The following is a 20812-nucleotide window of genomic DNA, read 5'->3' as shown; positions in this document are numbered from 1 at the left end:
CCCGGTGCGGGGCGGGGGGGAGTCGGGTTTTAGGATGGGGACGTGGCTGTGCAGGATGTGGGACAGGGAGAAGGGACCGTGACCTTGGGGCCCTCGCCTGCGGAGGCCAGGTCTTGAGCAGGATGCCAGGCCATTTGTCCCTTGTTCAGGAGGGCAGTGGGGACGTGAGCTCGGAGGCAGATGTGCTGGGGACGAGGTAGCGGGGCTTCGGGAGGGAGGGGAGGGGTGGCCCGTGTTCCTAGGACTCAGCAGAAAGCGTCTCCAGAAAGGTGGCAGGACAGCCAGCGGTCACATGTCCCTGGAGGTTAAGGGTCGGAGTCTGGGGGCCACGTGGGCGCTGGGTCACTGCGGCTCGAGTGGCAGAGGAGCGAGGGGCCAGGGCCTTGGGACCAGAGCAGGGAGTGACCACCACGGGCGTGGGGCAGTCAGTGAAGGGAACAGAGACCGGGCAGGGGAGGGACGGGGAGAACTGGGAGGCTCAGCCGCGGTCCCAGTGCGCGGAGCCCTGAGGGGTTGGTGCAGCAGGTGGCAGTCACAACAGGACACCGGCAGCGCCTGCTGTTCTGGGTGACGACAGAGTGTGGGGTTCACCCATGGGGCAGCGAGGTCGGAGGGGGACAGCAAAGGTCGCAGGACTGGGCAGCCAGGCTGGGGTGTGCTGTCCACGTGGCCATTGAAAGAAGCCAGGAGAGGGCAGGCTGGGGACAGTGGCAGGAGCCGCCCCCTCAAGGGACCAGGGCAGAGTGACTGTGGGATAGGTGGTGGCACCTAAGGTTTCAATTCACACAGGGGATCACGGACGAAGGAAAGAAGCCATCTGGGAGGGGACAGGGAGGTAGGAAGCTCCCTGCCCACCGGGGCCAGGGGCCGAGGGGGCGGGAGGAGAGGCCGTGGGGACAAGGTGGCCGGGCTGTCAGGCGAAGGCCCAGGGGACTGTCCAAGGTGACCCTGTCGTGAGACTGAAAGATGTGGTCGCACGTGGATGAGCACCAGACCTGAGAATTGGGGTCCCCGTGGGGACGGGTGGACACACACGAAGGGCCGGGCCACCGACGGGCGTCCGGCAGTGATGGGGACCCACCTCGGCCTGGGGAGCCGATCCTGCCGGGTGCCTGGGCCTCGGGGGCCCCACTCACTCATCTCTGCTGGGAAGAGGCCCTGTGAGCCCACAGCGGGACTTGTGATGTAGGACCTGTGACTCTTGTCACCATGGTCAACAGGGGCAGCTGGGGACAGAGTGACCGTGGCAGGGCTTGGGGAGGATGTGATTTTGTGTGGGTTCTTGGGGTCCGGGAAGGGTGGAGGCGTATGTAAAAGGACCCTCCAGAGGCATCTTGGTGGTCGAGTGGACGTCTCTACAGGGACCGGGCTTTGGGGGGTGGCCTTGAGGCTTCGGCTTTGCCATGGACGTGAGGGAGTGACCTTCCCTCCTGGTGGCCCCCGGGGCCCAGGGCCTCCTGGATCCTGGCAGAGGTGCCCAGCTCTCTTGTGTGGGGGTGAGGAAGGACAAGCTGCCCCTGCAGAGGTCCCACTGGCTCGACTCTCCGTGTCCTGTGGCCTGAGTACGGGGCACTCCCCTCCCCAAAGCTGAGGCCAGGAAGGCCGCTCCCAACCCGCTGTGCTGAGGTGGCTGGCTGTTCTCTGGTGCCCCAGGGCTCGGGGGTATAGGTGGCTGGAGAGAAGTGGCACTGGGTCCTGGGTGGATCAAGTGCCACGTCCCCAGAACCCCCTGCGGGGTCTGGGAAAGTGAGCGTCCACTCGTGTGTTAACAGAGGTTTATTGAGCACCTACTGTGGTGCCAGGCATGCGTTCCCAGGATGCAGCAGGGAGCACAGAGCTGAGCTAGCCGTGGAGATGGACGCTAGCCAGGCAGGACCAGGGATCCCAGCAGGGTGAGGGGATGGGGCAGTGGCGAAGAAGGTGGGGCAAGGTGTGGCATTAAATGGAGTGGTGACGTCCTTGCAGAGCCCTGAAGTTTGAGAGAAGGAGCCTGGTGTGTATCTGGGGAAGAACATCCTACCTAGAGAAAATGGCCAGTGCAAAGGCCTGCGGCAGCCCAGCCTAGCATCTTTAGGGACCAGCAGGAAGGCCGGGTGGCCAGGGCAAAGTGGGCCTTGAGGGCTGGGGTGGGAGTGGTCCCTAGACCAGCTATGAGGGGTGACGTTTGGGCTCCCTGGCAGCCACACCCCGCCCCCCCCCCCGTGGCCACCCTCCTGGGTCCCTGGGCCTCATCCTCTCTCCCTCCTCTGCAGTGACGTGCCCAAGGGCGCCAAGAACTTCGACGTCTCTGGGAGCTCCAAGTTGGATATCTTTGTGGCCTACGATTCCACTCGGGTGACAGAGCCTGCGGGCAAGGCCCCCTGGCCCCTGGACACCAGTGTGGAGGTCATCGTTTCTGCAGACAAAGCCAGTAAGGACTTAAATGACCTCAAGGTAAGAGCCCATGTCCTTAGAGTGAGGGGCTGACCCCACCTCGCCCCACCCCACCCGGGGGAAGAGCTGCCCACAGCGCCATCCACCGTCACCCCACGTGTCCCTGATGCAACTCCACAGCCACCAAACCTGGAAACCCCCCCCAGCCGCACAGCGGGGCACTGTGGGTCCCCCGTGAGCCCCCGCCTGCCTGTCACCTCCACTCGGGACCCACGTCACCCCCGCACACGGACCCCGCAGCCCCCCTCCCTGCGCAGCAGAACCGCCTGAGCCCTGGCTGACCGCCTGTCCAGGCGCCTGCCCCGGGGGCCACAGCCCCTCCCCCGCAGGCAGAAGCCAGGCCCAGGGCTGACGGGGGCAGGGCTGGGAACCCGTGGCTCCGGAGTCCTGCTCTGTCAGGGCCTGGACGGCCTCCCTGGCTCACGGAGACGCCCTGAGCAGGACTTGGCTGCGGGGTCTGCAGCTCGGGAAGGCCCCTGGCCTTGGGCCGTGATCGTGGGGTCCCCTCCACTGAGGCGGCTTAGAGAGACCACGTCGCCCCTTCCCTTGTCCATCTCCTGCCCCTCCATCCCCGGCTTCCCAGTCCAGCTGACAGAGCCCAGGACCCTGGGGACCCCGTGGCCCTGGGCTTCCTGTGCCGGCCCTGCTGCTGGGCAGGGCTGTGGGAGCGTCCCCTGTCTGCGCCGTGGCCTCTGGAGGTGGCTCTGCAGGTGGCTGAGGGTGGACTCTGCCCCGCAGGTGAAGGTGGCCTACTTCGGGGAGGAGGGGGGCGAGGCCCTGGGCCGCAGCGTGCTGCTCCTCACCTGTGTGGGTAAGTGCCACCCTGCCGTCCGCGGACAGCTGGCTGTGCCCGGGTCCTGAGGGGCCCTCGGCTGGCTTCCTCCGCCTCAGAGGAAGGACTGACCCTTCCGCCCACTCTGGAACCCCCGGGGTGGACACCCAGCCAAACTCAGGGCCACGGGATCTAGAAACTTCTGTCCAGAGACCAAGGGCCCGAGCCACGGGAGGCCTCCTTCACCTAGAGCCAGGGCTAGGGGCCACCGGCATGTGGCCTGTGAGCCCAAGGCCACCCACAGGATCGACGCAACACACACAGACTAGCAGGTGACTCGAGAGCCAAGACTTGAGTGTCACCCTGGACCAGAACCACAGGGCCTCCCAAGAGTAGGGGACGGTCCCCTGGGCTGGGCTTGCTGGTCCTTCCTGACCTGGGGACGGGGCTTGCCAATCTGGACCTCACGGGGGTGAAGATGGGAGCCCTGTCCACCCTTCCCAGATGTTTCCCTGGACGTCGACACTGACCGCGTCGGCAAGGTCAGGAGAAGCGGCCGTGACAAGGTGAGGCCCGCCCGGCTACCCCAGGACCCGGGGCTGGCCGGCAGACCTGGGGCGGTCTCGGGTGGACGGGGCCCCCCTTCCACAGGGAGATGGATTCCCAGGGCCGTGGCCTCGGGCAGCGAGGGAGCCACCCAGGGATGGCACATGGGCATGAGAGCACGGCAGCGTCTTCCCTTGTGACTGCTGGACACGGCTCTCCGTTGCTGCCTTTTCTAATCTGGGAGCTGCATCTGGGCCCCACGCAGGGCGGGTGCTCCATGAAACGTTGATGAGTGACTGAATGACCTCCTCCTGGTAGGGGGCCGTGTAGCCAGCCCAGTTGGACCAGGGAGGGTGAAGAGGACAATGGGGTGGGCTCCGAGCATCACACCACAGGAAGTAGCTGGAAGCTGTCCTGGAAGGGGTGGAAGGAACAGCAGCCCAGAGAGGCAGCCAGGAACACAGGGCTTTGTGGATGAGGTAGAGTAGGGCCGTCGTAGGAGGCTGTGCAGGTTGCTCACTGCACAAGGGTGCTTGGTCTAGGTGGTAGGTGGGAGTATAATGCAAATCATGTGCATGGGGGTGGTATCTATCCTGAGAGGTGGACAACTGTGCCAAGGAGTGCCGTATAGGCCGGCAGTGGCCCTGTGAAGTCATGTTCAAGGTGGGCAGCCTGGCCCCCAGGTAGGGATGAAGCTCAGCCAGCTTTGAGACCATTTCTGGACTTGGCAACGTCAGCCTTGCTCCTCCAATGTCGAGGCTAGGCAAAGTCGCCGTGTATGGTTGCGCAGGTTGTTCACTGTACAAGGTGAGGCCTCACCAAGTACGCTAGTCCCAAGTCTAAGGTCCCTCCTTAAATCTTTGAGCAAACCCAGGGGACAAATTCTCCGAGCTCGCCAGCCAGCCCGGGCCACGTGGGAGTCCTCTCTGGAGCCTCCTGCTTCCCAATGACCTTCCTGTTTTGCCTCAGAAAACCTGGCGCTGGGGCCCTGAGGGCTACGGAGCCATCCTGCTGGTTAACTGTGACAAGGACAGTGACAACTCCATGGGGCCTGACCTTCAGAACAGCCAGCTGATGTCCCTGGAGGGTGAGTGACAGGAGTTGGCAGGGGTGGGAGGGGCCTTGGGGTGGGTGGGAAGGGCCTCCTCAAGGGGCCACTCTCCCCAGACCTGCAGGACATGTCCCCCATGGTGCTCAGCTGCGACGGCCCCGACGAGGTCTTCCACAGCCACAGGCTGGTCCTGAAGGCGCCCTGGCCGGATTCCAGACGGGTGCGGGTCTTCTGCCCGCGGGGTGAGTGGTGGCTGGGTCCCCTCCTCTGCCACCGTGAGGGGACCAGCTCAGCATGGTGCCCAAGGAGGAGGCGCGGGCAGCCCACTTCACAGAGAGGGAGACTGAGGCCCAGATGCACTGTCCACCCCCATGGGCCAGCGGCGGGGAGCAGGGACCCCAGCCCTGGCTTCCTGGGCCAAGTCCCGCCTGTCCCCACTGGACAGAACCTGGCTGCCGCTGGGCTCTGTCCATGCAGGCAGGACAGGGGTGGGGGCCAGCCAGCTGGGCCCTGTCCCCATTCCCTAGGGGCTGGAGTGTGGCTCAGAGGCAGGGTCCTTGCCAAAAATGCACCCCCCTGACCCCAGCCCCGACCGCTGCTTGCTTTATAACCTGCTGCCCCTCCGCCCTCCTCTTCTCCCTGACCGGGAACCTGGGGCCCCAAAGGACCCTGGTGGACTGAGGAGGTGGAGGGGAGGCGGGGCCAGGAGCTCTGAGCCCAGACCAGGGCGCGGCAAAGCCCTGCTGTGAGCAGAGCCAGCCAGGGGACACCTCCAGCAACCCCCGCTGACCACGGCCACCAGGTGGCTTCGCCTCCCAAATAGGACCACACCCGTCAGCACCTCCTCCCCTCTCGTCCCCTACCCTCCCGGAGCCCTGGGCGACCGCCGGTCTGCTCTGTCCATGGGGACTGACCCGTCGGGAAGGGCCTTGTGCCTGGCTTCATCCTGGGTCCTTGAGGAGCCTGCAGGTGCGGCCTCACGGGAACCTTCTCACTTTCTACGGGTGGACGATGTCCTGTCTTCTGGCTGCAGCCCATTTTGCTCAGATTCACCCGGGGTGGACACTGGGGTTGTGGTCACCTTCTGTGCCAGGCGCTTTCCTCTCCTTGTCTGGTTTGAAGCTGGAGGAGGAACCGAGGCTCAGAGAGGGCGAGGCCCGAGCCAAGGACACACAGCGGGCTCGGAAGAGCTCAGAGCGGAACCCTGGGACGCCGTGCTCCCTGCGCCCCTGCTGTCCCCACGCCCCCGCTGTCCCCAGCCCTGACTCTGATCTCCTCTAGGTGGGGATTCGCTCTCTGACTACAAGCAGGTGCTGGGGCCGCAGCGCAGGTCCTACGAGGTGGAGCGGCAGCCGGGGCAGCGGCAGGTCCCGTTCTACGTGGAGGGCCTCGCCTTCCCCGACGCCGAGTTCCCGGGCCTGGTCTCCCTCAGCGTCAGTCTGATGGACACAGGGGTGCGCACGGCGTGGGGGCTCGGCGGGGGCCGTGGCGTCTCGGGGTCCTGGGGTCCAGGCTCCCTGCGGGGCTGCTGAGTCCTCCTCTCCCCGCAGACCCTGCCAGAGGTGCCCCTGTTCACAGACACCGTGGCCTTCCGCATGGCCCCCTGGATCATGACCCCCAACACCCAGCCCCCTCTGGAGCTCTACGTGTGCAGGTCAGCTCCCCGCCACCTGGACGGGTCCTGGAGGTCAGCCACAGGACAGCTGGGCACAGGACGGCCAAGTGGCCTTGGGCTGTCGGCTGTAGGGACCACAGCATCCCTGCCCACCTCGTCCTGTTTTGGGCTTAGTGTGGGCAGCGGGTCCAGGTCCTGCTGGAGGCCACAGGAGCCCTGGCCCCTCTGTCGTGGGGAACTCCCGGGCCCACCGAGGACATCAGTCCCTGTCTCCAGGGACCCCCCAGGGGCCCGGGTCCGTCAGCCAGCTCTGAGTCTGGGCCGGCCGTTGGTGAAGGGTGGACCTGCCAGCCCTGGGCCCTGGGTTGGAGCGGGGGAAAGGACACACCGAGCTGGACGCAGACCCAGGGCCGGGGAGGGCGTGGCCAAGCAGGATTGCTCTGCCCACCTGGCCCAGGTGTGCCCAGGTGTTCCTGGGGGCCTCCCTCTGACCCCTGGGCCAGGCCTCTGTGTGAGCAGGGTGGGGGCCAGGTGCCTCCCACTTCTACCCTGACCTGTGACACTGCCAGGGCCACTGTCACGGGCCCCCCCCCACCTGTGCTGGTTCAGATGCTGGCCGCCGGGCTCCACGGGCCCGCCCTGCCCTCACACTGCGTCTCCTGACGTCTCCTGACGTGACCCGGGACGTCACCCACCTCTGCCATGGCCCCAGCCTCCCCGGGACAGGGGTCAAATCCGACGCTCCCCCGCAGGGACTTGAGGGCTCCAGGCCGTGGTCACGGTCACCGTGACGCCCCTTCTCCCTGGCCCTTGCAGTGTGGTGGACGCTCACGGCTCAAATAAAAAGTTTCTGGACGACATGGCCCGCCTGGCCTTGAAAGCCAGCTGCAAGCTGGTCATCTGCCCGCGGGTGGACAATCGGAACGACCGCTGGATCCAGGTGGGCAGGGGTCGCCTGCAGGAAGGGCCTCCGTCCCCCTGGGAGCCGGGACCCGGGGGATATGGCCTGTGTGCACGGCCAGCGCCTGCCCCCGCCCCGTCCTGCTGCTTGGTCCCGGGCCCTCGCCCCGTGGAGGACCGGCTGCCCGTCCCGCCCCCCCCCAGGTCTGCCTGGGCTCACCTGTCGCAGGGCTCACCGCGCCTTCCCCCCTCCCAGGACGAGATGGAGTTTGGCTACATCGAGGCCCCTCACAAGTCCTTCCCCGTGGTCTTTGACTCTCCCCGGAACAGGGGCCTGCGGGACTTCCCCTACAAGAAGATCCTGGTGGGTGGCCGAGCGGGGACCCCGGGGGCGCCTCCCAGAGGAGACCCTGCTCAGGTCTCGTGTGGTCCTGGGGACGGAGGCTGGGGAGAGGGGGGCAGAAGGGGGACTGTCAGCAACCTGGGGTCCCCAGGGGGCTTGGTCCGGGGATGCTGATGAACAGGGAACCAGCCCGACTGTCCCCGTCCCCATCCTGGGACCTGGGAGGAGTAGAACACCAAAGTTCTTCTGGGTAAGGAGCTTATTTGGGGGGTGAATCAACAGAGTGAGCGGCCCTGGGGAGACCAAACTGGTTTTTGGAGAGAAAGCACTCTTGGTGAATCCTCGCGGACTTTGCTCTGAAGAGCTGGGGTCTGTCTTCAGATGTTTTCTGAACCCCTATCGCACGCCAGGCACTAGGCTACCTTTTGTGCACAGGAGGCAGCAGCAGCACCTGCCATCGTGTATTGAGTTCCAGGCACTGTTTCCTAGCGTGCCATGGGCCAACTCATTTAATGCACTCTGGGCCATTAATAAGTCCTGTTATGTTATCCGTCTTTATAGATGAGGAAACTGGGGCTCAGGGAGGTTAGGGACCTTGCCCAAGGCCGTGTGGTGAGCCAGGGGTGGCCTCAGTAGACAAGACCAGACAGGCCGCCTCCTGCCTCTGCGGCCCCTGCACTCCGTCTGTCCCTGGGCTCCATGGCCTTTTGAGGGGGTCCCCTGTCTCTGCCTGCTGCTGGGACAGTGCTGGCCCGGGTGGGAGCCGTCAGGAGAATGTCCATGGGTGCACAGAGCAGGGACACTCGCCCCTGCCCGGGGCCAATGACGAGTGAGTGTGTCCACCAGGGACAGCGTGTGGGCATGAGGGCGGGGCCGCCCGGCCGCCCAGGTCCTGCAGATGCGGGGCCTCCTGTCCTCCCCTCTCTTCTCTGGTGACCTCGACTTTCCTTGGGACTCGTTGGCTGTTCTCCTCCCCGCGTGACGGGGACACTGAGGGCTTTCAGCCTTTCCTCTTCCTGGTGTCACCTGCAGAGCGCGGGGTCCCCAGGCGGCACCCTCCCCGGCGCCCTGACGGTTCTGATATCTTCTTCCTTCGTCTCCGGGACCTTCCTGGCCTTTGATCTGTGACTCTATGGACACGTGCTGCTCTGTTCTCAGACACCTGGTGACTTCTGGTGGCCCTTGGTGACCGGCTTTGGTGGCGCAGTGCTGAGGAGCTTTTCAGGGTGGGAGGGAATCTTTTCCGTGGTGAGAAGGTCCAGGGAGAAGGGCCAGCCTCCTTCCCCGCTGCCCTCCTGTCCTAACGGGTCCCTCCTGGCTGGGCGGGGTCTTGCTTGTCCTGCCCTAGGGTCCTGACTTTGGATATGTGACCCGGGAGATCCTGTACGCTGGCCCCTCGGGCCTGGATTCCTTCGGCAACCTGGACGTCAGCCCTCCCGTCGCCGTGGGCGGCCGGGAGTACCCCCTGGGCCGGATCCTCGTTGGCGACTGCTTCCCCAAGTGAGAGGCCAGTGGGGGGAGGTGGGCCTGGGGACAGGGCGCCTCGCCACCAAGCCCCCTCTCGCCAACCCCGTGCCTCAGTCTGAGAGGTGGCCTTGACGTCCCTCCTGGGCCCGGCTCCGAGGCCTGGTGTCTCCACGGAACCTCAGGGGGAAGCAGCGCAGGCTGCGGTAGCTGGGCCGCCTGAGTCGTGGGCCTCTAAGTGTCCCCCGTGAAGTGTACCTCGAAACAAGACGGATTTCCAGCTTCTCTGGGATCAGTGGATGAGCCAGGGCGGGGCTCTGAGGCAGGGGAAGGGACCCGTTGACTTCCCCTCCGGGAGCCATTACAGCTGCCGTCCTGGCCACGGAAGGGCCCAAGGTCACCCATGCCCAGGGCAGGTGACTGCAGGTGAGTGGTGGGCCAGGATACCAGGGACAAGTGACAGGGCAGGCCCACCCTGGAGAGCTGGGATAGGGCAGGAACAAGGTCAGCAGGGCTTAGAGCTCGACAGGTGACCATGTCTGTGACGTCGGGCCACATGGGCCTGCACCCCACCTGCAGGGAGCCAAGAGGGGTGCCTGGGGTTCCCTGCTTCTGCCCAGAGACTGTGCCCGCCACCAGCCCAGGGGCCCCTGTCCCATCTGTGGGGATGGCATGGAGCCTGGGTGAGTTCCACCTTGACCCCGAGCCCTGGCTGGCCGCTGCCAGGCCCAGAGGAGGCAGGCAGAGCAGGGAAGGCCACACAGCCTCACCCGGCGTCCCTGTGGCCCCAGAGCCCTGGACCAGGTGTGGGAGGGTTTCTGGCCCTGAGTCAGGCTGGGGGCAGGGCCTGAGGGTGGCAGGGGCCAGGCGCTCAGCCTGCCGTGACTCACACTGCCCGTGCCCACTGGACCCTGCCCACCCCTGGGGCTGAGAGGCCTCCAGATGGTCTTGCTGTGGCCTCCAGATGGTCTTGCTGGGATCCGAGGGACTTGGGTGCGAGTCCTGGCCTTGCCACTTGCCAGCCTCGCGGTGGGGTCTGTTCCCTGTCCGCTATCCGGGGCTTGCCGTGGTGCCAGGCCCGTGTAGGTGCTCACTTAATCCACTTAAAAAGGATTGCCGATGCCAGGCTGGGCTGAGGGCACTGGGGAGGGGCCTAGGGACGTACTCCAAACCACACGCCTCAGGGCCCCGTCCATAAGATGAACCCAGTGACCCCTTCCAGCTACCTGGTCAGCGTCCCTGGGGACAGACCCTCCCCTTAACACCTCGTGAGTGTGAGGTGTCCCTGGCTGTCCCCCCATCCCCCAGCCATGCGTCTGGGGTTGGAAGTCCCTGGCCACATACTCTGTGCCAGTCCCATAAAGCTCTGCCCAGGTCACCCCCCCCACCCTCACACAGCCCCATCTGCTGGGACGTCACTGTCCCCATTTTACAGACCAGGAAGTCCAGTGACCCCCTTTGTGCAAGAATCTACAATTCCCATGCTCAGGGTGGAGGCTGGGCAAGGAAGCAGCCCTTGAGGGTCTGTAGGCGACTGAGGCTGACCACACCCCGTGGGACCAGAGGGGGACGTCTGGGGCAGCGGCCGCGTGGATGAGTCCTGGAGCCGGAGCCGAGCAGAGGGCGCCACGGGGTAGAGGGACCTCCCACCGGGACCTGGAGGCCAGAGTTAGGTCTCGGGAGCTGCGGGAGGCAGCGGGGGAGGTAGCGGTGGACGCAGGGCAGGGATGGACGGGTCCGCCCCAGGCAGGGCTCAGGCAGGCCCCACTCAGGGAGAGTCGTCGGCCACCGCCCTGGGCTCCGAGGCCTCACGACGCTGTCCCTGCCTCAGCAGCCTGGGGACCCGGTGTCAGGGCTGAAGGGCTCAGAGAACACAGGATCAGGAAGGGGAGGCTCTCCGGAGGAGTCCAGGACTGTGTCCCCCTCTCTGGCCTGTGTCCCTACGTGTCTCTGTCACACTGCTGCCCACATACGCCCTCCCTGCCCACCTGGCCAGCCTCCCTCACCAGCCTCCCTCACCAGCCTCCCTTGCCAGTCCCCCTCGCCAGCCAGCAGAGCCAGGACCCTGGAGCTCCCAGGCACAGGGAGGGGTGCCGGCTGGGTGTCCAGTGTGGCGGTGCCCCACCCCATCAGCGGTTAAAAGTCAAGAACAAGACCCTTGGTGGGCAAATGGGACCCTGAGGCTCAGAGAGGGGCAATTCTTGTCTAGGGTCCCACAGCATGTTCACGGTCCAGTCAGAATCCAGCTCCTCTTGGCTCCCAAACCCAAGGTCAGCAGCTGGGGCCACTGCCCTGTCCTGGCCCTGGCTTCGGGCCAAGTTCACTTTTGGCAGGAAGGGGCAGGCCAGGAGCCCACCTAACGGATAAGTAGCACAGGACCGTGACGAGGGTTTGCGAGCAAACCTACAGAACTCCGTGTTCCCGAGCCTCGGTTTCTTCATCTGTAAAGTGGAGCCGGTGGAGTCCTGCAGCCCCCCGGCTCTCCACCCCGCTGCCCTGGGCTCAGAGCATTCTGTAAGCAATTCCGCCCCCTGGTGGTGGCTTTGACGGTGACTCAGAGGCAAAGTCTGATGCCTCCCAGGGCTGGGTCAGCAGGAGTCCCTGCGGCTGGACTGAGGAGGACGGTCACAGGGCTTCAACTGGCCAGTGGAGGGCTCAGGGCTGGCTTCTGCCCTTTGTCTGGGGTCGAGCCACCGTTGGGTGCAGGCCTGGGAGCTTGTCCACGATGTGACCTTCAGCTAGACGAGCAAGGGCAGGACGTAGAAAGCAAATTGAAAAAAGTATCCAAATAGATGGGACGCGTGTGTGTGGCCAGGATGATGCGATGTCCCGGGGGACAGGCGCTCCTGACTTCGGCTGCCTGGTTTGTGAAGTGGGGCACCAGGGTCCCTCCATGCACAGTGCCATCTCCCACAGCAGGGGGTGCTGTCTGGCTCCACCGTCCCCTGCTCTAAGCCCCTCTCTGGCCAGGCAGTGGTTCTCAAGCTCTGGAGCACCCAACAGTCAGATGGTCATCAGAAACCCACATTCCTGAGCCACATCCTCCAAGACTGTGAGGTGTGGTGGGCATCAGACCCCGGCCCCCCGCACCACCCCTGTGGAATCGAAGCCCGGCCACCCAGGCCTGCACGTTGGGAACCTGGGGCTGACGGAGGGGCTTATCAGATCTGGTCATATTTTGAGCAAAAGCTGTGTGTCCCCTGAGTAGGAGGTCAACCTCTCTGAGTTTGGGCTGGGATGGGGTCTCCATTCCTTTACTAGATGGAGCTCTCTGCAGTGACTCCTTTGAGTCAAGGGACACATTCCTGGTCTTGAGGAAGGTATGGGGGGGGCAGGCACCCTGGATGGCGTTCGTATGAAGACCACTTCCTGGGGCAGGGGCTGCCCCACAGCTTGAGTCGCGCTGGGCTGCGCGACGGCAGGGGCCCCTCTGGGCCAGAGTGGCCTGACCGAGGCTCTCCTGCCTCCCTCCTGCGGGGGCTTCCCTGCCGGCCAGGCTCCCATGCGCTGGGCATGGTGTGGTTGGGCCTGGAACCAGGTGAGGTCACCTCAGCAGCCTGAGCCTCAGTTTCCCCCTCTGGGGAGGAGGACCCAGGTGTGTGGGGGTGCCATGAAGTGCCACTGGGTGCCAGCGCGCAGTGGGCACTGGGTGACTGCCCGCTGTCCCTTCCTGGCAGGTCCGGCGGGCGGCGGATGGCCAAGGTGGTGCGCGACTTCCTGTGGGCCCAGCAGGTGCAGGCGCCCGTGCAGCTCTACTCGGACTGGCTCTCCGTGGGCCACGTGGACGAGTTCCTGAACTTCGTGCCCACCTCCGACCAAAAGGTGTGTCCCACCCCCTCCCCCGAGACCCCTCTGCTCCTGTCTGACCCCAGGGACGCCCCAGGGCAAAGCCACCTGGAACCAGCTCAGCCCTGTGTCCAGAGTGAGCTCCTGGCCAGGGCCCCCTCGGTCAGGCGGTGTTCATCAGGGGCGGCTTCCTGGGGGAGGCGAGAGCCTCGGACACTCACCTGCTCACCGCCCGCACTCGTTCTCACACCGAGTGTGCGTTCAGAGCAGACCCTCAGCCAAGAGCCAGGAGTGCACTGGTCCTAGTTGGTGGAGCTTACTGAGCCCCTACTATGTGCCAAATACGCCACATACGTTAATGCACGTAACCCTCCGGCAAGCCCGGGAGGCAGGTGCTCTTATTATTGCCCCCATTTTATAGGTAAGGGAACTGGGGCTCCGAGGGGCTGGACTCACCCAAGCTCACTCAGTCTGCAGGCGGCAGAGTGGGGTTCAAATCCAGATGTGGGCCCTGGTGACCACCTTAACCTCTGAGCTCCTCCGCCTTGCAGAGGGGGACGGGGAGGCTCCCCGGGATGGTGGTTCCAGCCCAGGGAGAGGCTGTGGCGGGAGGCCCGGGCGCAGGAGGAACATGCTGAGTTCCACCTCTGTCCCTGGGGGAGCAGCAGGTCGAGGCCGGGGGTGGGGGAGCTGGCGGGGGAGCTGTGGCCTTGCAGGCAGCCTTGGTGGCTGTGGGAGGGACGGAGACGAGCAGGGAGCCCCAGGCACGGCCTGGCCCCCAAGCTTGGCCGGTCTGGGCCAGGGTCCCCTGCACCTGAGCCCCTGCCCTCTGCCCCAGGGCTTCCGGCTGCTCCTGGCCAGCCCCAGTGCCTGCCTCAGACTGTTCCAAGAGAAGAGAGACGAGGGCCATGGGGAGGCGGCCCAGTTTGAGGGTGAGTGTGCTGTGGCTCCTGTCACCTCTTGGGGACACTGCCCTTTTGTCACCAGCCCTGGGGCCGTTGGCCAGCTGTGGGATCAGCCAGGGGTGAGCTGTGAGCCCCTCGACGCCTCAGTTTCCTCTTACCCCCTCCTCGGGGGGTTTACATATTGATACTAAGTTAATATTAAATATCACCTTAATGGCTCCCCCAGAGCGTGGTGGGCGGTCCCTGAGGGCAGCCGGCTGTAATTACAGGCCCCGTGTACCGAGGGCCTTCCAAGGGTCTTATGACCCGTGGCCAGGTCCTCCCTGCCACCCCCGCTGGCCCCCGGGGTTCCCGGCCTCCTGCACCTGCTGCTGGCCCTGGTGCTGGGGTGGGGGCACCCTGGCCTGGGGTCTGCGCCTGAGGCCTGTCATTGCCTCGCAGGGTTAAAAGACCAGGCCAAGAGGAGCATTAATGACATGCTGGCCGACAAACGCCTCAGGAGTGACAGCCTCTACGTACAGGTGACGGTGACGGCCACCTCCTCCAGGAGGGCTGCCCCGACGGCCCCTGGGGTGGGGGGCTGGGCCTCTGCAGGGACGAGGGGCTGGGAGAGCCCACAGGCGGGAGGAGGAGACAGGCCGTGCCCCGGGAGCGCTGGGGACACAGTCGGGTCTGCTCGGGGAAGTGACCTACTTCCGAGTCGGAAAGCAGGGCCAGGGCTCAGGCCGGGCAGGGCTTGCCCTGGGTAGTGCCCACTCGCGCAGGGCACAGGGCCTGGCAGGGGCTGGCGCAGGGCTGTGCTCGGCACGGGGGTGGGGGCGGGCGCTGCTGGCCCCCCCAGAGGTGGCCTCGCTCCTCCCTCACCTGCTGAGGCTGAGCACAGGCAGGAGACGGTGCATATGTGACGAGGACGTGGTCCAGGTCCAGACCCCAGCTCCATGACCTCAGGCAGGCCTTGCGCACCCCGGGGTCCCCGTCACGGGGCAGCAATGTCCACGGGGCCCCACGGAGCTGCGTGCGGCTGTGGCGCTGGGTGGCCTGGGCAGTGACCCTCGTGTCCTGGCGGCCTGTCCCCCCAGAGGTGCATCGACTGGAACCGCGAGGTGCTGAAGCGGGAGCTGGGCCTGGCCGAGGCGGACATCGTGGACATCCCCCAGCTCTTCTCCCTGCAGGGCACCCGCGCCGAGGCCTTCTTCCCCGACATGGTGAGGGTCCCCCGGCCTGTAGGGCGCTGGGGCGGAGGACAGGCGGCCATGGGCAGGGCCCGCGGGCTGCACCCTGAGGTCCCTCCCGAGCTGGTCGCGTGTCCCAGGGGTCACAGGTGGACGTGGGGGTGCTGTTGGCACCTGTGGGCAGAGGCCAGGACCGCCCCCCACCCTGGTTCATCTATTTCCCCAGGGGGTGCTCCGGGGTCTGTCTCCAGCCTCCCTCCACCCTGGACCCCTGCTGGTGGCTCCCCGGTGGGCTCCCGAGCTGGCCAGGCTGGGCAGGCGGTGGCCTCTCCCTGGCCCTCATTCGCTGGGCAGCTGACGAGCAGATAAGCAGGTGTGATCTCACCTGTGTGTCAGCAGGCAGGAGCTGAACGATGCTATCGGGCAGGCCTGGCCAGAGTGCCCATTACCTGGGAGAGGACGTGGGCCCCGGGGTGGAGGTAGACCCTCCTCTCACACGGCAGGGTTAGCTCGAGACCCCCTCATGGGACAAGGGATGGAAGTGAATCCCGGGGCCGGGTGCAGATTGGAGGCAGGTGGGGAGGCCCCAGGAGGCTCCTGACCTCTCTCTGAGGCCAAGACCTCCGGGGCGGGGTCTCTCCCTCCAGATTGGTGGACGACTGGGCTGCTGCAGGCTTTGTGGTGGTGCACCCCGGGCTCAGGGGCAGGTTCAGGGGCATCCTGGCCTCTGCCCACTTGAAGCTAGTCAGCACCCCTTGGTCGCGACAACCCCAAATCCCCCCTCCTTGAGGCCCAGTGCTTGAAGGCACTGCTGTCTTCTGGAACCTTCTGTGCTGATCACAATGCTCTGGGTACATGGTGCAAGACAGTAGCCACTGAGCCATAGGTGACCAGGGGACACTGAAATGTGGCTCATGGGGACGTAGAACAGAATATGAATGTGACTTACTGTTCACTAATGCAGCCCCAGTGGGGAGTAGCTGCCCCTTCTCCTCCGTGAAGCTCTAAGGAACCCTCGGGCTCTGCTCTGGTTGAAGCTGGGGAGCCCGAGCTGCCCTCTGTCCCCTGTCTGCCTCACCCCACCCCATCACGTCCTGGCCCATCAGTGGTCACTGAGGCAGTTCAGGACCAAGGCCACAGGACTGATCCCATGCACGTGGCCCTGCAGGGCAGGCCTAGGGGGAGGGGCACGGAGTGTGAGGGCCCAGGATCCAGGGCAGCCCACCCAACACTCAGGGGAGAGTCCAGGACCCCCTGGACACCAGGGGCAGCCCCATGTGGCCTTTGCCATCCTGCAGGGCTGAGATGTCCCCTGAGCAGCGGCCATGATCTAGCACCAGGGAGGCTTCTGTTCCCCACATTAGGACCCCAGGCCAGGTCTACAGCCAAGGGAAGCAGAGGTGCCACTGCAGATCAACTCGGTGTCCCCAAGGGCTCCCAGCCCCTTCCCCCAATTCCTTAGCCCCACAGGAGACTCCACTCTGGCAAGGTGTAAAGAGCATGAGTTCTGGTACGAGTTCAAGTTCAAGGTCTAGTCTCCCTGTTCTCTGGCTGTGTGGCCTGGATTGTGTTTCCTAACCTCTCTGAGCCTCAGAGGGAGGCCATGAGATGTAGTGGCGATACATTGGGCACAGAGAGGATGCTCAGTGAATGTAACAACGCGGGAGGCTGCCAAGGACCGCAGGGCCGGCTGTCGACTGCACAAGCACACCCACCCATGAGGGCTGTGACCCGCGGGCGTGTGGCTTTGTGTTTGTTGTCTAAGTTTCTGGCAGATGACAGCAAAATCTCTTGTTCTAACAAGAACAAGGGATACTGATGTGACAGTTTTCTTAAAGACGGAGGACAGTTTTGAAGGAAGGGGTGACTGATGGCCACGTTTACCGTGTACGCTGCCGACGGCCCTGGGCACTGTGGGCGCTGCCCTCCAACCGCGGTCCGTTTCTTCTTGGCCTCCGCAGAGGTCCTCGGGCAGTCCCCAGCCCTGGCGCCTGGGAATGCTGTCCAGGAGCAGCAGCCCTGGGCGTGGGTGGCAGCAGCCAGAGCTCGAGGCCCACGTGGAGCCTCCACAGCCGCCCAGCCTCGTCCTTGCCCTCTCTCCTGCAGGTGAACATGGTGGTCCTGGGCCAGCACCTGGGCATCCCCAAGCCCTACGGGCCCCTCATCAACGGCCGCTGCTGCCTGGAGGAGGAGGTGCGCGCCCTGCTGGAGCCGCTGGGGCTGCACTGTGTCTTCGTGGACGACTTCCTGTCCTACCACAAGCTGCTCGGCGAGGTCCACTGCGGCACCAACGTGCGCCGGGAGCCCTTCCCCTTCAAGTGGTGGCACATGGTGCCCTGAGCCCGCCCCGCGGCCCTCTCGGCCTTCCTGGGGGGACGCCACCAGGGTGAGGATAAGGACCAGGCCGCGCTGCGTCCCCTTGAGGAGCCTCTGCGCCGCCCCCCAGCCCTGCCACCGTGCTGGCCACCACGGCACGGGCTGCAGGGGCGGACACCTCCCTTCCTGGCCTTGGAGAGACCCACCAGCCCGAGGACCGGCCTCCTCCCCCCCAGCCCCCTGCCACGGCCCCCAGGGGTTCTGGAGGAGGCGGGCAGCCTCAGCATATTGGAGAAGAGCAGCGATGGCCTCGGCGGGCGGCCACTCTGAGTGCTCCCCTCCGCTCGGACGCCTCCCTGGGGCACCAGAGTGGCTTTGTGCCCACATCAGGTGTGGGGCCCAGTGTCCCAGGCGCTGCCCCAAGGACCCTGGTTTTGAGCCTCCTCTGGCTCGTGCAAGACCAGGAAGGGAGGTCCAAAGTGTCCTCTTTCCAAAGGGGACCCAGGCTGTGATCCCCAGCGCCCTGCAGGTGCACGCAGGCAGACAGGGACCGGAAAACCCAGTGGCCAGGGCCTGTTAAACAAACAAACAAACAACAATAATAACAAAAGCAAGCCACAGAAACCCTTTAATGCCTGACTCCGTCCTCAGAAGGGTGCTTGTTACTGTACCTAGAGCCTTTAATTAGGAGAGCAGGCTGCTTCCGGCTGCAAAGTGCTGAGAGGCAAAGTGAGGCCTGGGGAGGCCAGTGAAGAAGGCCTGGGCAGAAGGGTTGAGGCCAGAGTGGCAGAGGAGGCTGGGCGACGATCTCGGGCCCCGGGGCATGGGGCTCCTGGGCTTTGGATTTTGGACTCTGAATCTGAAGGCAGTTGGGTGTTCCAGATGTGGCAGGGGGTGGGGGACCATTAGGTTATCTCTGAGGGTGCGGCTTAATTTCCTTTAATAGACTTAATTATTCCCCTTCGCTCTGCGGGCAGTGGGAGGGGAAGGCTCACCCGCTCTCCCTCAGTGACCAGGGACCCTGCATGTGTGCCTTGGGTTTTGCCAGTGAGTAAGCCCCTGTGGCAGGAGGAAGGACCAAGACGCCATGTGAGGCTAATAGCCCTGGTGAGGTCACAGGCGTGTGCGAGCAGGCTGGGCCGGCTGGGCTGCAGGCGCGGCAGGAGGGAGCCGGCAGCCTGCCCTCCTGCCCCCACCGGCCGTGGGACCCGGGGCTGTGGGCCCTGGACTTCTGCCACATGGCTCTTGTGGCCTGGAGCTCCTTGGGAACAAAGGCACCTGGAGCTGCCGTGGCTGGGTGGGTGGGAACCCGGATCTTCCCCTTCCAGAAGGTTCCGTGGAGCCCCATCTGCAAGCTCCCGCTCCTACCCGAGCACGCTCTTCTATGATGGTGACCAGCTGAGGCTGAGCCAGGAAGGGAAGGACAGCTCTTCAGGGCTGGGGGTGTGAGGCCGGGGTCAGGAGTCCCTGGGGAAAGAGTCCTGGAGGGAGGGAGGAAGAGAGGAGCCCAGGGAGGTGAGCCTCGAGAGCCACGCGGAGTGTGGGGCTCTGGAGTCGCTGCCAGGGCTCTGGGGGTCCCGGCGTCTGGTCTGAGAACGCTCTGGGTGGCCAGTCACCTCTCGGATCAATAAAAACATCAACATGCATTTCGTTACCCGGCTGCCTCCTTGGCCTGATTTCTGGGCTAGGGGAGGATGGGTTGTGTGGGTGGGGAGCCGGCGTCCGGGAGGCCACCCTGCCGCCGGCTCCTGGCTCAGCCTCTGCTGGCCGCAGGGACAGCACCTGCATCAGGTGAGTGAGCACCAGGCAGGCAGCTGGTTCAGCAGGACGCTGGGCACATGCCCGTCACCAGGGGCACCTGCCCTGCTGAGATGGCTGTTGGAGGAGGGTGGTTCCCAAGGGTGGGTCCCACCTCTTCCTCTCTCCTTGCCTGGGCCACCTCCTCCATCTGTCAGGGATGCTGAAGACAGCTGGCGGGCTGGACCCTGTCAGCAGAGGGGGAGATTCCCCACAGGGCTGGCACCCGGGCACAGGGCACCACAATGCCCAGCCTCAGCAGTTTCATTTCAGAGGCCTGGAAATATCACCCCTCTCAACTTCCGCACCTGCTGCTGCCTCTGATACACCCTTGGGTGCTCACTCACTCACTAGTTTTATTTTAGCTTGGGGCCCATCAGTCATGGACACTTAAGTCTGAACGAACCACAGATCTGTTTTTGGAAGCTCGGGAGAGATGAAGGAGTGGACCTGCTTCCAGAGGGAGACATGGGGCTCTGAGCAGTCCCTGTCCCCAAGCACAGTGGGCCAGCACCCTGGGGGAGGCCACCAGGTTCTCTAGCTGTTCCCTGACTGTGCTCAGAGGCAGGTGAGGGAGACAGTCTGGGGCATCTTTCCAAACTCTTCGTTCTTCTTTCAGAGCTGAGTTGGCCACCAAGTCATTTTACAGATAAATAAAGTGAGTTGTCACTGGGCCCAGTGGCCCGTGGCTCTCCTGGTAAGAACACCCTTCCAGAAACTGGGATTTAGAAGCAACAGCCTGAGGGCCCAGCTGAGATCCCTGGACTGATGCAAACGTCCCAGTGAGGACTCTGGGCAGCGGTCCTTGTCCCCACCCTGCCTCCGACGGCCAGCAGCACCAGGGAGGAGCACGGAACCCTCTAATCAGCACCTTCAGAGCCTCCGCCAGGCAGGGCGGGTCCCCGCCATTATCTCTGCCAGGATGGTGATTAGCTGCATTTTCTGCAGATGAGGAAACTGAGGCCCCGAGAGAGGAGGAGACCCCAGGCCACTTGACGGGAGCCTAGATCTAGATCTGGACCAAGATCCCTCTTCCCAGGGCCCTTGCTCCTGAGGAGCCCGAGTGTCCCTCTGGCCTCGGCTTCCCCACCCGACAAAGGGGCTTCCTGCTCTGACATTCTGAGCTCCCGTTGGTGGGAGAGGATTTTCATTCTCGTCACTTGTCCCTTTCAGGGGTTTCGGCATCTAATATTAACAACAGTAATAAGATAACGCCTGGGTCCCCAAGAGCTCTATCAGCATTGGCCCATTTCAGCCTCATGACAACCATTTCTCAGATGGAAAAAGTGAGGCTTGTCCAAGGTCATCCACCCCAGAAGCGGCCGAGACAGGTCTGAAATATTCCTGCCTCAAAACCCAAGCTCTTATGACAGACGCCGGCGCTTCCTTCTCAAGACCATCAAAATGCTTGGGGAGGCTTGTAAAAGGTCCCAATGGTGCTGCAGCCCTGACCTCCTGCCTGAGGCTGCAGGGGACCTGGAGGGGGCACTTCCACCAGCTTCCCCAGCAGGGTAAAGCAGCTCCCCCCTAAACCTTGTTTCTGAAAATGCAGGGAAAGGGGTGCCGGGGTGAGCCAGGGCCAAGAGGGAGACCACGCATTTCTGCCCGTCCTCCTCCCCTGCCCCCCACAACCCAATGCCCTGGCTGGTACTTGTGGGGACTTGCTCCCCTCTGAGCCAGGAATTAACTCGAGGTGGAAGCAACAGGTTCAT

General features: G+C 64.5%; 1 protein-coding gene across 2 annotated transcripts in view; it reads left to right on the top strand.

Annotated features, from left to right (window-relative positions):
- Padi1 (peptidyl arginine deiminase 1) overlaps positions 1 to 18957 on the top strand; it is a 29088-nt gene extending 10131 nt beyond the window's left edge. Inside the window, exons 2-16 of one of the 2 annotated variants that reach the window (XM_058571128.1) lie at positions 2253 to 2433; positions 3172 to 3244; positions 3710 to 3771; positions 4721 to 4838; positions 4919 to 5044; positions 6084 to 6256; positions 6353 to 6456; positions 7234 to 7357; positions 7574 to 7681; positions 9009 to 9160; positions 12802 to 12946; positions 13749 to 13842; positions 14257 to 14336; positions 14895 to 15020; positions 17094 to 18957. In XM_058571128.1, coding sequence (XP_058427111.1) covers positions 2253 to 2433; positions 3172 to 3244; positions 3710 to 3771; positions 4721 to 4838; positions 4919 to 5044; positions 6084 to 6256; positions 6353 to 6456; positions 7234 to 7357; positions 7574 to 7681; positions 9009 to 9160; positions 12802 to 12946; positions 13749 to 13842; positions 14257 to 14336; positions 14895 to 15020; positions 17094 to 17327 — 1900 coding nt within the window. In that variant the 3' untranslated portion in view covers positions 17328 to 18957. Of the gene's footprint in view, positions 1 to 2252; positions 2434 to 3171; positions 3245 to 3709; positions 3772 to 4720; positions 4839 to 4918; positions 5045 to 6083; positions 6257 to 6352; positions 6457 to 7233; positions 7358 to 7573; positions 7682 to 9008; positions 9161 to 12801; positions 12947 to 13748; positions 13843 to 14256; positions 14337 to 14894 lie in introns of both variants that reach the window. The other variant, XM_058571127.1, reaches the window with a different exon arrangement.
- The last annotated feature ends 1855 nt before the right edge of the window (positions 18958 to 20812 follow it).

Source organism: Marmota monax, unplaced genomic scaffold (assembly GCF_021218885.2).
Source record: "Marmota monax isolate L192 unplaced genomic scaffold, Marmota_monax_Labrador192_F-V1.1 WCK01_AAM20220418_F8-fsc00008, whole genome shotgun sequence".
Classification (NCBI taxonomy): Eukaryota; Metazoa; Chordata; class Mammalia; order Rodentia; family Sciuridae; genus Marmota; species Marmota monax.
This window is presented reverse-complemented; position numbering and strand designations above follow the sequence as displayed.